This window comes from Manis pentadactyla, chromosome 9 (genome assembly GCF_030020395.1).
Source record: "Manis pentadactyla isolate mManPen7 chromosome 9, mManPen7.hap1, whole genome shotgun sequence".
NCBI lineage: Eukaryota > Metazoa > Chordata > Mammalia > Pholidota > Manidae > Manis > Manis pentadactyla.
This window is the reverse complement of record NC_080027.1, coordinates 71,385,294-71,398,355: the sequence shown is the minus strand read 5'-3', so window position 1 is coordinate 71,398,355 and position 13,062 is coordinate 71,385,294. Positions and strand designations below refer to the sequence as shown.

General features: G+C 35.5%; 1 protein-coding gene across 1 annotated transcript in view; it reads left to right on the top strand.

The window, feature by feature from the left end:
* Positions 1-10,517, top strand: part of DCDC1 (doublecortin domain containing 1) — a 427,548-nt gene extending 417,031 nt beyond the window's left edge. The window contains exons 38-39 of the mRNA XM_036891914.2: positions 7,790-7,940; positions 10,152-10,517. Coding sequence (XP_036747809.2) covers positions 7,790-7,940; positions 10,152-10,255 — 255 coding nt within the window. The 3' untranslated portion in view covers positions 10,256-10,517. The remainder of the gene's footprint in view (positions 1-7,789; positions 7,941-10,151) is intronic.
* The last annotated feature ends 2,545 nt before the right edge of the window (positions 10,518-13,062 follow it).

Genomic DNA, 13,062 nt, shown 5'->3' with positions numbered 1-13,062 from the left:
GTGGCAAACTTTTCATTTTCCAAAGTTAAAACACTGACTAAGGAGAAGATGAATAGCAGTACACATACCATTTGCAAGATCAAGGATATAGTTCTAAAATTTTATCTTAGTCTTTAAGTGAAAATTTTAGGCACCTAATAAATGAATTTTTGTAGATGTTTTAAAAGTCTTAACTGTTGCAGTGATATCTTCAATAGCTGTTTGGCTTTTTATTTTCAAAATGTTTTTATAAATTTTCCTGGGACAAGAATTTGCATAAAGATGAAATGCTGGTGTGGGGTGGAGGGAAAGGAAAGATAGTGCAAGAGGTTAGCCTAGAGGAGTTCAGGGAGGCTGACAGCAGTAGCCTAGGGGACTTCTGCCCTTGAAAGCTGGTAATTTCAAAGTATTATGGAGCCAACTCCTCTTTGATAGGGACTTTTAATAAGAACTGTGAAAACAATCATATCTCAGAAGTAGAAACCAATTTTCTGTACTTGAGAAAGAAGAGAGAAAAATGCAGAAAATATATTCAAAACTCAGAATACAAATAAATACATACACATGGAAAAAAAAGTGATTTTTAAAAAGAGAGTGAGAGCCTTTTCAGTAGAGAACATCCTAGAAAAGATTCTATAACAAAGCTGAAATGTTTCTTTCTTGCTGCTTTCATTGAAAATCTCCAGAGTTCATATTGTAGATGCTGAGTCTTAAAATGCATTTAACCATTGCAACTAGAACTCACACATTAGTGAGAGAATATGAAATGATTAATAAATAGTTAAAGGGTAGAGCAGGGACAATAAGATGAAAGATAGCCTTTTAGACTCAGGACAGCAAAAACAATTTTTTTGTTATATTTATGTAACAAATTTATATTTTTTATCAATGTGTATATATATATATATATGTAATTATATAACAATTTATAGTTATATACCAAATATATATGTATATATAATTTATGCATTTATATAAATATAAAATTACATATATCATTTGGAAGAATGGCTTTTCGATTTATGGGCCTTCATGTAGCATATAAAAGGCACTCCATAAATATTCTGTGATCATACAATATTTTATGAACATTGTATATAAAGAGGTCTGTTTTAGATACTGTATTGTTCTTATTTATGTATGTACAAAGATTCTGAAAACTTTATAATATGTAGTATACTTGACAGGTTAGATCAATAGTAGGGGTAGGAGGAGGAGGAATAAAATAACACATGGTCTGTGTTCCCATAAAATTAATACTTCAAATTGGCAAAACATTTGAAAATATACTGAGGTTTACTTGGGTGTGTAGACAAATGGGCACTCTCATGTTGATAGAAGTACAACTTTTTGGAGGACAATGTGGCTGTACATATCATGAGAAAATGTGCTTCTAGCAATTTATCCCAAGGATGTTTTCATGAGTTTATATAAAGATTGTTTGTCAAGAATATTTATCAAAGGGCTATACACAATACAGATAGACCAGAAATAATTTAAACACTCATTAATAAGGAGTCAGTTAAATGAATCATGGCAGATAGGATGGAATATTATAACTCAATTAAAATCAACTTAGGAAGAACAATGGCAATAAAAATGTTCAAGATATACTAACTAAAAGAAACATAATATGAAGCATATGGAGTTGGATTCTATTTACGTACATGTACACACCTAAAAAAAGATAGATGAAGGATTTATTTTTGGAAGAATTTACTCAGTGTTATTATTGGTGACCTAAGAAAAGTGGTATTTCTTTCTTGTGTGTTTTTCTATGTGTTCCATATTTTGTTATGATGAACACAGATTGTTGTTTTTGTAAGAAAAATATATTTGCAAAGGGAGCTGACACTCCTCTTAGTGGAGCACTAAAGCATGTGACAAAGGTCAAAGTAGTGATGCAGACAGGAAGTTGGTAGGAGTCCAGGGGAGGCGAGCGCTCTCCCACCTGGGGTGAAGGAGAAAGGCTCTGCAGAGGAATAAGTCAGACCTGTGATGGAACTTGAGAGTGGAGCTTAAGATCAACATCTCATGCAGAAAAACATTAACAAGGAGGAGGGACACAGCACAAAAAGTAATATAATTCGTAAATCATACTGAGTAGATGATGCTTGGATTGAGAAATAGGGGAAGATACATACAATTGGAGAGATTGTTTGAATGCACAGGGTGGACTCCACATGCTATCTGTATTAGCCTGCTTGGGCTACCATAACAAAATACCACAGCCTGGATGGCTTAAACAACAGAAGTTTATTTCTCACAATTCTAGAGGCTGGAATGTCCAAGATAAAGGAGCTGGCAGGATTGGTTTCTCATAAGGGCACTCTGGCCTGGAGTTACCTGCCTTCTTACCACTATGTGTTCCCAGATTCTTTCCTCATGGTGCATATGTAGGAGGAGAGAGAGAGAGAGAGAGAGTCTCAGTCCTGTCAGATTAGTGTCCCACCCTTAACCCTCATTTAACCTTAATCACCCCTTTAAAGCCTTTTTCTCCAAAGACAGTCTATATTGTGGGGTAGAGCTTCAACCTATGAGTTTTGGGGAGGATGCAATTTGGTGCTTTATACTATCCCAGATTAAAGTGCTTGAGCCACTAGTTGTCTCTGAATAAGGTAATAGCATGGTAAAAGTAATGTTTTAGGGAGATTTTTGTGGCCTCAGTGTGTAGAAGGATACTTAGGAAATGTCTATGTTTTCTGTGTATTATTTTTCTTCCTGTGCTTTATTAAAAAAAAAGTGCTTTCTAATCTCTTTCCTTTCTTTTCCATGCTGTCTGTTTTTGTTGTTAGGGACCTGCATGACATTATTTGTGTTCAGTTAGAAATGTATTTCTTCAGACTATCTGGCTGTAAATAATACTTCTGGAGGATCAACTGTGTATATGAAGCAAACAACAGGAGGAGTAGGGTTCAGATGTCACTGAAGGAATCTGGCTAATGACACCAATTCCAAAGCAGCTCAGAGCTGCTGTGGTGGCTACTCTCACCAGAAGAATGAGAAACAGAACACATTTCAAATGCTCCACTCAATTTTCTGTAATGAAACCCCCAGGTAGTATTTCAATCCCATCTAATGAAGACTTTATCTCAATTTCTTTCCCTGCTGTAGCTATCCTGGATGATTTAACCACATTCTCCCTACCCACTCTTTGAACATTGCCAGAGAAGCTCTCATCTCCAACTGGTGAAGGCTCATCTGTCATCAGCTCCCTCTCCAGGGCTAGTGGCTCTTTCTTCATGGCCAGCATCTTTCTCTGATTTATGATTGCCCAGGCCCCTCCTTCTATGTTCCTGAAATGCTTCTCTTCTCCCGTCCCTGCAACATCTCTCTCATTCTGCAGATTCTCAAAACCAGCATGTTCTTTCTCAGCCAAGTGCAGTTCTGAATGCAGGAGCAGAAGTTAAAAGAGTGAGAAACAGGGCCCTTTGATTTGTAGAGGCCTAATACCTTATGTCCCCAAGGAATATATGCAATAGTTCCTTGATGCCCTTGTGTCCCACCCTTAGAAAAATAGATTGTAGGTAAGGAATTATACATAGAACATTGTTCCTTTATTATGAGATTTTGTTATTGTAAAAACCACAAACATTTAAGTTATTCTTTCCCACTTTAAAGAACATACTTTAGTAAATTTAAGTACATTTGATAAACTGTATCATAAAGCATGCTTCAGTGAACATATTTATATGTAAATCTTTATTTAATTTTCTGGTTATTTCCCCCAAACAAATTTTTGGAAGGATTGGTAGGCTAAATTATGTAAACATGCTTGAGAATTTTGATAGCTATTGCCAAATTATTTTCTAGGAATATTTTAGGAGTTTATCCTCCCACAAGAAGTGACTGAGAGCACCCACCTACTTGTTGTATATATAAGGTATCAACAATGCTAAGTGCAGTCACTTAGAAACATGTATTTGCAAGTATGACAGGAGAGAATATTATATCCTTTTTTTAATTTATGTCTTTAATTACTTGTAAAAGTGATTTTGTTTTGCTTTGTTTTGTTTTGTTTTACTATTTGCTAGTCATCTGTGAATTCCCTATTAAATCCTTTCCTATTTTTCTATTGGAACTATTTTTCACATTGATATGAATTTTCTTTTAAAGTAGTAAGTCTCTTACATGTAACTTTTCAGATTTATTGTAACACATTTCCAATTTGCCTTTACGTCCATGGGACTTTCTAGTGTACAGAAATTAATGTATTTAAAAAGTTTGTTCTTGGCTTTTAATGTTCTGATAGGGTCATATAAAGATCATCTGATTTTTCTTCACATTTTTTATAATTGCATTTTTCCCTTTTACTTTTTAAACTGTGTGAAACTGCTGGCCTAAAATTTGAGTGAAACTATTTTTTCTGCTTTATTTTTTGGCTTAAAATTTTCTCAATCCTACTTATTAATCTTCTTTTGTTCTCCTCATTGAGTTGGAATACAAACTACATAATAGACTCAATCCTTATTAGTGTCTGCTTTTAAGCTGTCTCATGTATCCAGTACTTTTAGAATTATTATAGTTTTATAACATACTTTAATACCCGGTAGAAGTTGCCTGTTGTTGAGCCTTTTTTCCAATTTTACTTGAATATCCTTGCCTGTTGACTTTTTTTGATGAATTTTGGAATTACATTTCAACACCCTAAAATCATACTGCAGGGGTTTTGACTAAGTTGTACTAAGCTATTAATTAATTTCATAAGAATCAACACCTTTTGCAATATTAAATCTTCGCAGCCAAGTTGAATTCTGTGGCATTGCTCAATAGACATACAAGTCAATTTTTTTGTCCTTCAATAAAAGTTTGTAATTTTTTATAAGAGTCTCACATTTTAAAATAATTGTTGTTCCTAGTGGATTTTGCTGTTGGGATGGACCACTGCCCTCAACTGTATTTTCTAAATGCCTATTTTTGGCAAACGAAAGAACTATTGATGTTTTATAATTAATTGTGTGCTTGGCCACTTTATAGAGCATTCTTCTTTTTGTAATTAATTTCTCATTTTGATTCACATAAATTTTCTAAGATTGAAATCATATTCAGTTCACAAGATGATGATTTTGCCTATTCCTTTAGATGAGCTATTTCTTTTATTCTGATTTTAAGTTTTATTGCATTGGTTATAATTGTAAAAATAAATATTCCTAACCAAGGGAAAAAGAGTAAACAGCATCTTTTGCCCCCATGAATAGCTAGAAACTTGGAATGTTTTGGTTTTTCTTTACTTTGCTTATGTCCCTTTGTGTTGATGCTCTAAATTTTTACTTTATTTTTTCTGTATATAGACTTATTTTAAGATTTTCAATTCATTTATTTTATGACCTTTTTTGTAGCAGTTGTATAAGATCTAGTGGTCTATTTAATATTAGTAATTTTATATTATGACTTTCCCATAGTGAAGAAATTTCTTAATAATCTGAAATGTATGTGATATGTTTTCTGAGTTTTTGTATTCATGGGGCATCTTTTGTTTCCTATCACCAAAAGTAATAATTTAGCTGGATATCAAACTTTTATGTTAAAACCCTTTCCTCTAAAAATTTCATAGATTTTGCTCCATTTTCTTTGGCATTCATTGTTGCAGAAAACAAGTCTAAACATAACTGAATTTTTCCCCTGTGTCAAAAGTCATACTTTTCACCTAGGTATATTTAAGTATTAGTCATTTTTTAATTAACTTTGCTTTATCTTGGATTAACCTGTTTGATCTAAAGACATGGGTCTTTGGGATAGCAAAGTTTTCTTCTATTTCTTGTTAATAGCTTAAGTTTAATTTACTCCAGATTCTTCTCCAGTAACACCAATAATGTATAGTTTACTATTGATGTCTTGACATTCCAGAAGTTTAACTCTTCTCTCATCAGTTTTGTATCTTACCCTTTCTCTATTCTATGAGACTTTCTCAATGTAGTCTTTCCTAATTTGATTTTCTACAATTTTGAGTCTGCTTTTTTCTGCTTCTAAGACAGGTTTACTTCTATTGTTACAAAATTTCCTGATCTTTTCTCCTGTTCTCATTTCATCTTTCTCTTCATTCCAGTATGAAATCTGTTGCTTCTCTTACTAGCTGTATGGCCTTGTCTATGATCTTTAACCTCTCTGTTCTCCATTTTTCTCTTCAACAAAAGGAGATAATCACTATTTAATACAATCAAATTTGATTGTCCTTGGAAACTTTTAGGAAAGTTTCGAGCCCATAGAAATTTGCAAATACATTTTAACCACTATTATTGTCACCGTCATTATCATCGTCATTGTCATCGTACCATCCCTGCCCGCATCTCAGCGATGCTCCTTTTTCCTTTAAGCTGCTGTCTTCTCAGTTCTCTGTGTGGGTGTGTTTATGGAAGTCATATTTTATTGAATTTGGGGGAAACACAATACAGATACTCTCTAAAATGTTTTCCTGCTATAAATCTTTTTCTAAGTCTTCACTTTGAGTACAGTCTACTGTTTATGTTGTAGAATATTTTCACAAAACTCATATTGTTGCTGTAGTTTATTTTTCTATTCATACCTCCCTGTACAAGGATAGATTTCTTGACAGAAGACAGGATAGGTTAATTCTACTTGGTTCCCCAAAATTTTGAGTGGGGAGCTGTCAGAATCCTCCTTTCTATCTTAAGTCAGTGGGCTTAAGTCAGTATTTAGTTAAATTGTGGCTGACTGGCTGTTATTCAGCAGGTGGGGCAGGACTGCATTCAAGACCATTCTCCAACTACACTTCTCTGACTATCCCGCTGTACAGAAAGGAATGTATTCTTGGATAATTTCAATTATTATTCAATTCACTTCACTCATCCCTTGCTCAAAATAGTGGTTGAAAACTTTACTCTCTGAATTACATTGTCTCCTTACTCTCTTGTCTTGCTTCATATTGCTGATTCATTTTCCAGATACAAGATGTCATTACATGCGTGCCCAGTTCTACTTCTTGCCAGGTTGCATTGTTGTGAGTTGTAGCCCCTAAATAGATCTATACAAAGAACTACTGATGGCGATTTGGGGCTCCTGGACCTGGCTCCTGCATTTTTGGGGAAAAGGTACTTGGCCTGGATGGCAGAAAAGCCAAACAGGCAGCTGTGCAGAAACCTCTTACTTTCCTCCCCATCACTTTTATTATTTTGTCTTAAAGTCATATTCATATTTTAATGGGACTGTCTTTAGGGCTCTGGCAACATGTTGACTAACCTTCCTAGTACTGTTGACAGTTTGCATCCTTACATGTCTTTTTATGAATATTTCAAGGGAAATTGAGTAAGGCCCCCCCAGATAGTTTTTAAATTTACCAAGTTGAAAAGATAAAAAGATTTTATAACCATAGAATCAGAGAGTCAGAGAGGTCTCAGAGCAAAACTCTGATTTTGTAGTTGAAGGGACCCTTTCACGGGGAAGTTGCCAGGCTAATGGGAGGGGAGACTCAATCCCCAGCCCAAGCCTTCTTTTGTCCTTCTAGTTCTTCGCTTGTTGAAAAAAAAAGTTGAGTTATTTTGACAAGTCTAGGTTCTCAAGCCAGGGTCTTTCCTATTTAGGCATTTCTCAAACAGCAAGAAGCCTTCTTCCACATGGGAAAAGAGCGAACTACAAGGGAAAATCCACGGCCGAGCACTGAAATTCCTCATTGTTAAGTATGTCAGGGAATTTTTGTATGCCCTTCCTTCCCATCTCCCTCTATATCTCTTTATAACAACTGTAGGTAAGATAAATATTCAAAATGGGATAATAGTTTTTTAAAGGAGTTGATGCTGTAATACTTATTTTGTGACATTCCACATCTCAATACGTGAGTTCCTCTGCGTTTCAGCTCCTGGATGACTGCTCCTCTCGTCTCAAAATGGCCCGCCCCGCCAGGGCACTGTACACCCCCGATGGAGAGCCAGTTCACTCATGGGACGACGTAGAGCGAGACATGGCCCTCTGTGTGTCCTCAGGACATGGCTTTGTAACCCAAAAAGGTATGGGTGGCAATTTGTTTTCCACCAAATTTTTGAAGAATGAAAGCACGCAGTCTTTTCTTTAAAGAGCATACTTACAGAGTTGTATATCCCATCACGATGATTTTAATAATTGTCCTCCTCCACACTTTTCTACTCCAGGTTACTAAAGTTAGATTCATATTCTCACGTGCTGGAACCTCACTGGTGACACTGTTTGCTCTAAGGAATTTAATCTAACTGTTAGTTCTGAACCTAATTCACGGGCTTACTTGCAGAAATTCTAAAGGACCTCATTTGGAGATATTCCCTTGGCATGAACCCTGAGGAAAATGAGCTTCCATTGACTTCCTACCTTCCAAGTTATTTAAAACTTGGTGTTTCACTAATAGCAACTGTTCAGTTTGCAGAATTTTTTTTCTTTAATAATAAATAAATATACACTCATTTAATTACCTTGTCTATTCTTTGATAATTTTCTTTGATAAATGATAGGAATGGAAAATAACATAGGTTTGTTATTAAGCCAAATCTTGTCCTTTATCCTATTTATCCTGAGGAATTTAAAGCCTCTTTCTGGGAAGAGGTATAGATTAGCAAAGACATAATTTTCAGGAAATCTGAAGAACCTTGATATCACTTTAAGTGAAATTAAAAGATTAGAAATTGATTTACTTGGGATCCCTAAAATAGCTAAATGCTAGAATATTTCTTTTAAAAGTCACCATAAAATTATTATTACTATGTTATATATAAGGTATGTATCCAAAATCTTTTAAAACAGTTGCAATAATTTTACATTTAACCCAGAAGGGGCAAAATTATAGGAATGAAAGCTAAAAAGTAGGAAGACAAGGATATATTGGGATGCCTAGCATCATTCTGAAGGATGCCACCAGTATTCCTCCAGCACCATCGTACACTGAGAAAGAGAATCCAGTCTTCGTATTCTTTGTATTCTGTTCTTCCCATCACTCAACATAACTCTCACCCCAGCTCTTGGTGATCCTCACTATGTGGTAACTTAGAAGAATACACCGATAGTGGGGTTTTTATCATCAGTAAATATTAGTTGATAGATTTCTGTGTTCCCAAAGTGCATTGTGTATAAAAGAAATAGAAACCAGTGTTCCTCCACTGAAAGGGTTCTCAATCTAATTAAGCATATGAACACAGTTGAGATATTACACCAAAGCTGAACACTAAGCAAACAAGTGGTGCAGTAGGAGGCACTTTCCCAGTACCTTACTTATTTATGCTTAATCTTTCGCACTCTTAGGATGGCCTTCTATTGCCTGGACCTCCCACTCCTGGCCCCACTGTGTTCCTTGGGCCTTTCTGAAAGTAAGGCTAAATATGCTTTAGTCAGCCTTGCCAAAAAGGTGTCCAAACTGCAGAAAGAAATGTAGGCTGCCACCCTGGAAGCAAGCTTGTTTCCAATAAAAACTGTGAAGGGAAGAAAGAAACTTGGAAGTGCAAATGTTGCTCTTCCTGCTATTTTCCTCCATGTTAGCTCTGTGGACCTTTGACAATGCTGGGTAGGCAAACAATCATTTTTGCATCTTTAATTCTGTAACCACATGAATTGCTATGATTGGAAAGTTGATTCTTTTGCTTTGAAAGCAGGTCCCCATGTCATCTTCAAGGTGAAAGGATTAGTGTTTTCCCCAATTGCCTAAATTCTTTTCAGTGGGTGGTATATGTTTTAAGAAATCTGACTGAGAGCAAAGAGTCTAATTTAGCTGTTCTTAGAAACTTAGTTTATTATGTAAGTTGTCATTTTATTGTTTAAGAAGTAATTAAGTTAGAAATAATCATTTAAAATAAATCTATATATTTAGGATACTTTAAAAAAGAAGAGAGAAATGCTACTAGTATGTATATATATATATATATATATATATATATATATATATATATATATATATATATATATATATATATATATATACTGTTCTGCTGTGTTTACCATCTTTTCAGTGGTAAAGACCACTTGCAGGTTAACTTCATAGAAAGCCTGGAAGGATGCCCTCTCTAGAAACTGCCAGACTGCAGAAATCCGAAGAATGTTAACACAAATCTGATGCGATAAGCAAGTCAAGTGTGTAATGAAAGAATCTAACAAGGGAGTCAAGGATTTCTGAGGAATCTGCTAGTTTTTTATCATCCTGTTCTTTTAATTATTTTCTATAAATACATTAACTTGTCTTTTAAAATAATTCTTTTAAACAGAGTTAAAGCAACTGGTGGAGGTCAGAGCAAATTATGCCAGAATCCGAAGACAGCAGGGTCCTCAAGCTACAGACATCGTGGTGTCCCCCTCTGCAAAGCTCTAATTTCTGGTACATCTGCACAAGTAATTCCCATCAGAATCATCATATTTTGTGCTGTATTTCCCTGGGATAACCTATGTGTACATATTCATGTGCTTGCTTTAATATGATTATTCATCCTTTTAATTTTTTTTCTGTCTCTTTTAAAGTTATTACCATCCGTATTGTACATCGAGTGGCACTTGATGCCTCAAATCTGTTCTTGGAAAGGCAACAAAACCAGACAAAGCAAGGCTAGTAAAGTACTATCTTAGGAGTATTGTCTTTCAGGAAAAAAAAAGTACTAGTTATTATTGAAAAATAATTTAGTGGGGTGACCCCACAATTTATATATATATACTATAATTATTATACATATAATTTGATAATAAAATAGACTCTTTGACCACCTAACACTAAATTTGACCCAAACTGACTTTTTTCTGGCTCAGCCACTGTATTTTCCAAACCTCCATGTTCAAATCCTACATTCACTGAATGAAAATGAAGGGGCTAATGGATACCAAACACCGCAGGATTAATATTTTCCTCCTCCGATTTCCCTTCAGTCTGGCCTGTAGTAACAGTGCCTGGCTCCTGGGGCACAGCCGGGTGTCTGTCGTTCACAAGAGTGAAGATGGAGGAACCAAATGTCATGGTCTGTGTCCTCAATACGAAAACTTATGGAAGAGATATATGCACTATTTGAAATAAAAGCCATATAAGGATTTTTATTAAAGGGATCAGGGAGATCCTTAGCAATTTTAAGTATCCATTTTACAGGGGGAAAAGAACTTACCTGTTAATTTCTTCCTGTGATGAAGAAAGAATCTTTTTTTTTTAGAAAGACATAACAGAGTTTGGTTTTGGTCCTGGTGGAGATTTTCCAGAGAAACTCTCTTCCTCTCTCTATTGCTCTGAGAGCCGGCCACTCAAAGGTCTGTCTGAATATAAATTGCAACCTGGCTAGGTGTGTACAGAATGGCTTAGCTGGGCTCACGCCTCAATTCACCACTGTAATGTGATGCAGTAGATCATTTCTACTGAAGGGGGCTCTAGGTAATCACTTCAAAAGGTCTGGTATTTACTCCCATCTGCAAATCAGTAAGGCTGCATGAATAAATTTCTGCTGCCTCCAACACCACTAAAAGCAAGGCATCTTCAAGTGAAATTTCACATGTTACATCCACAGAAATTTGCCCTTTTGCAGATATTGTCTCTATGTGTTGTGCAATATTAGAGATGTGAAGACATTCCAGAACAGCTTTGTGACACATAGGAGAAAAAGGTTGCATGTGACTTCCATTTTCCTTTTATTTTTTCTATGTTTTAACAAGAAAGTCAAAGAGAGAAAGGTTAAGGAACATGTTCCAGGTCCGAATGTGGGCCAACAGGATTCTTACCTGCAGGGCCTCTCAGAATGACTGGATCACAGTCCCCATAGACACTCTTTGTGTTCAACGTTCCTTGAAAATGAAGGCACTTCTTTAGGTGCAAAAGTACCTATCATTCTGCTGCCAAGGAAGAGCTGATTTGCTATGAAATGGCGTAATTTCACCCTGGATCAAATGTGCAAATTCTTGTGAAGTCTTTACTGTTGCATGTGAATACGCCTGAAGTGAAAATTGGTAATATCACACAACGCTGTGTCAAGCACCAGGAAACATAAGGCAAAACTCTTAACTCAACTTTTCTATTACTAGTAAATGGGATTTTAGATGTAATATAACAATCATCAACACATCACATTTTACCAGCAAGGCAGCGACACTTACTTCTTTGACGACAGCTTGCCCATGGTATCTCGGCAGTTCACAGCCACCTTTAACAGACTAAGAACAGCTCTATTCTTTCTTATTATGGACCTTCCTCTTTGGTCGGCTGGAAGGTGGACTGGGGAGCATTACTCCACCTTCAGCAAGGACTATAGGATAAAATTATCACAATTCTGTTCAGCCCTCCTAGGCTTTTAATAAAGCCAGTAATTTCCTTTGGGGACATATTTATCAAATTTGAATCAGCCTCATATATATGTCACATTTCAATATTTTTCTATCAACCAGAAATCATTTATTATTAAATACTAATGCAGCCACCCTCAGGTCCATGGCTTTCTCCAGAATTTATTTCCTTCTGGTTCACAAACACCCTTAAGGTGATCCAGATGTTAATCAACATTATACCAGCATTTGTGATTGTCCTTAGGAGAAGGACTTTTCTGGGTGTTTCTGTCCTACCTCTAGTTTTCAATGCCTGATTAAATGTTAGGATGAAGTTGCATATCTCTAAGCAAGCTAGCTAAAAACAATATGCTTAAATGTCTGACAAACATTTCGAGATTAACTGAACAGTATTTATAAATAACAAGCACTTTATTTGGATGCTTACATCAGCTTTGTTAAATAAATAGGACACATTAGTAGTGATTCAGAATACGAAGTTTGTTTTTTAGAATAACCCTGAATTTCCATTTTTTTCCTGATGGTAATAACTGTATTTTTTCTGGATTAAGAAAACAAAGAAAAAACAAGCCACTGCAAAAAGGTAAAGATAAATTAGTTCTCCTTCACCAGAGAATCACTTAGAAATTGTGGCTAGTGGCTACTGCAGCATCTGCAAGCTAATCCTTAATAATAGTGCAGGTGTGCTGAGTGTCATTCAGATGTGTGCTTCACCAAGGCAGCAATTTTTTTTTCCTGGCATCATTGAAAGGGAACAATCAAAACCCACAGGTCTATATTATTCTAGAGCATCACACAATTAAGTGTAAATGTCCTCAGTTAAATGGAATTTAGACCTAACAGACTATCCTCATTTTTTTGTTGTTGTTA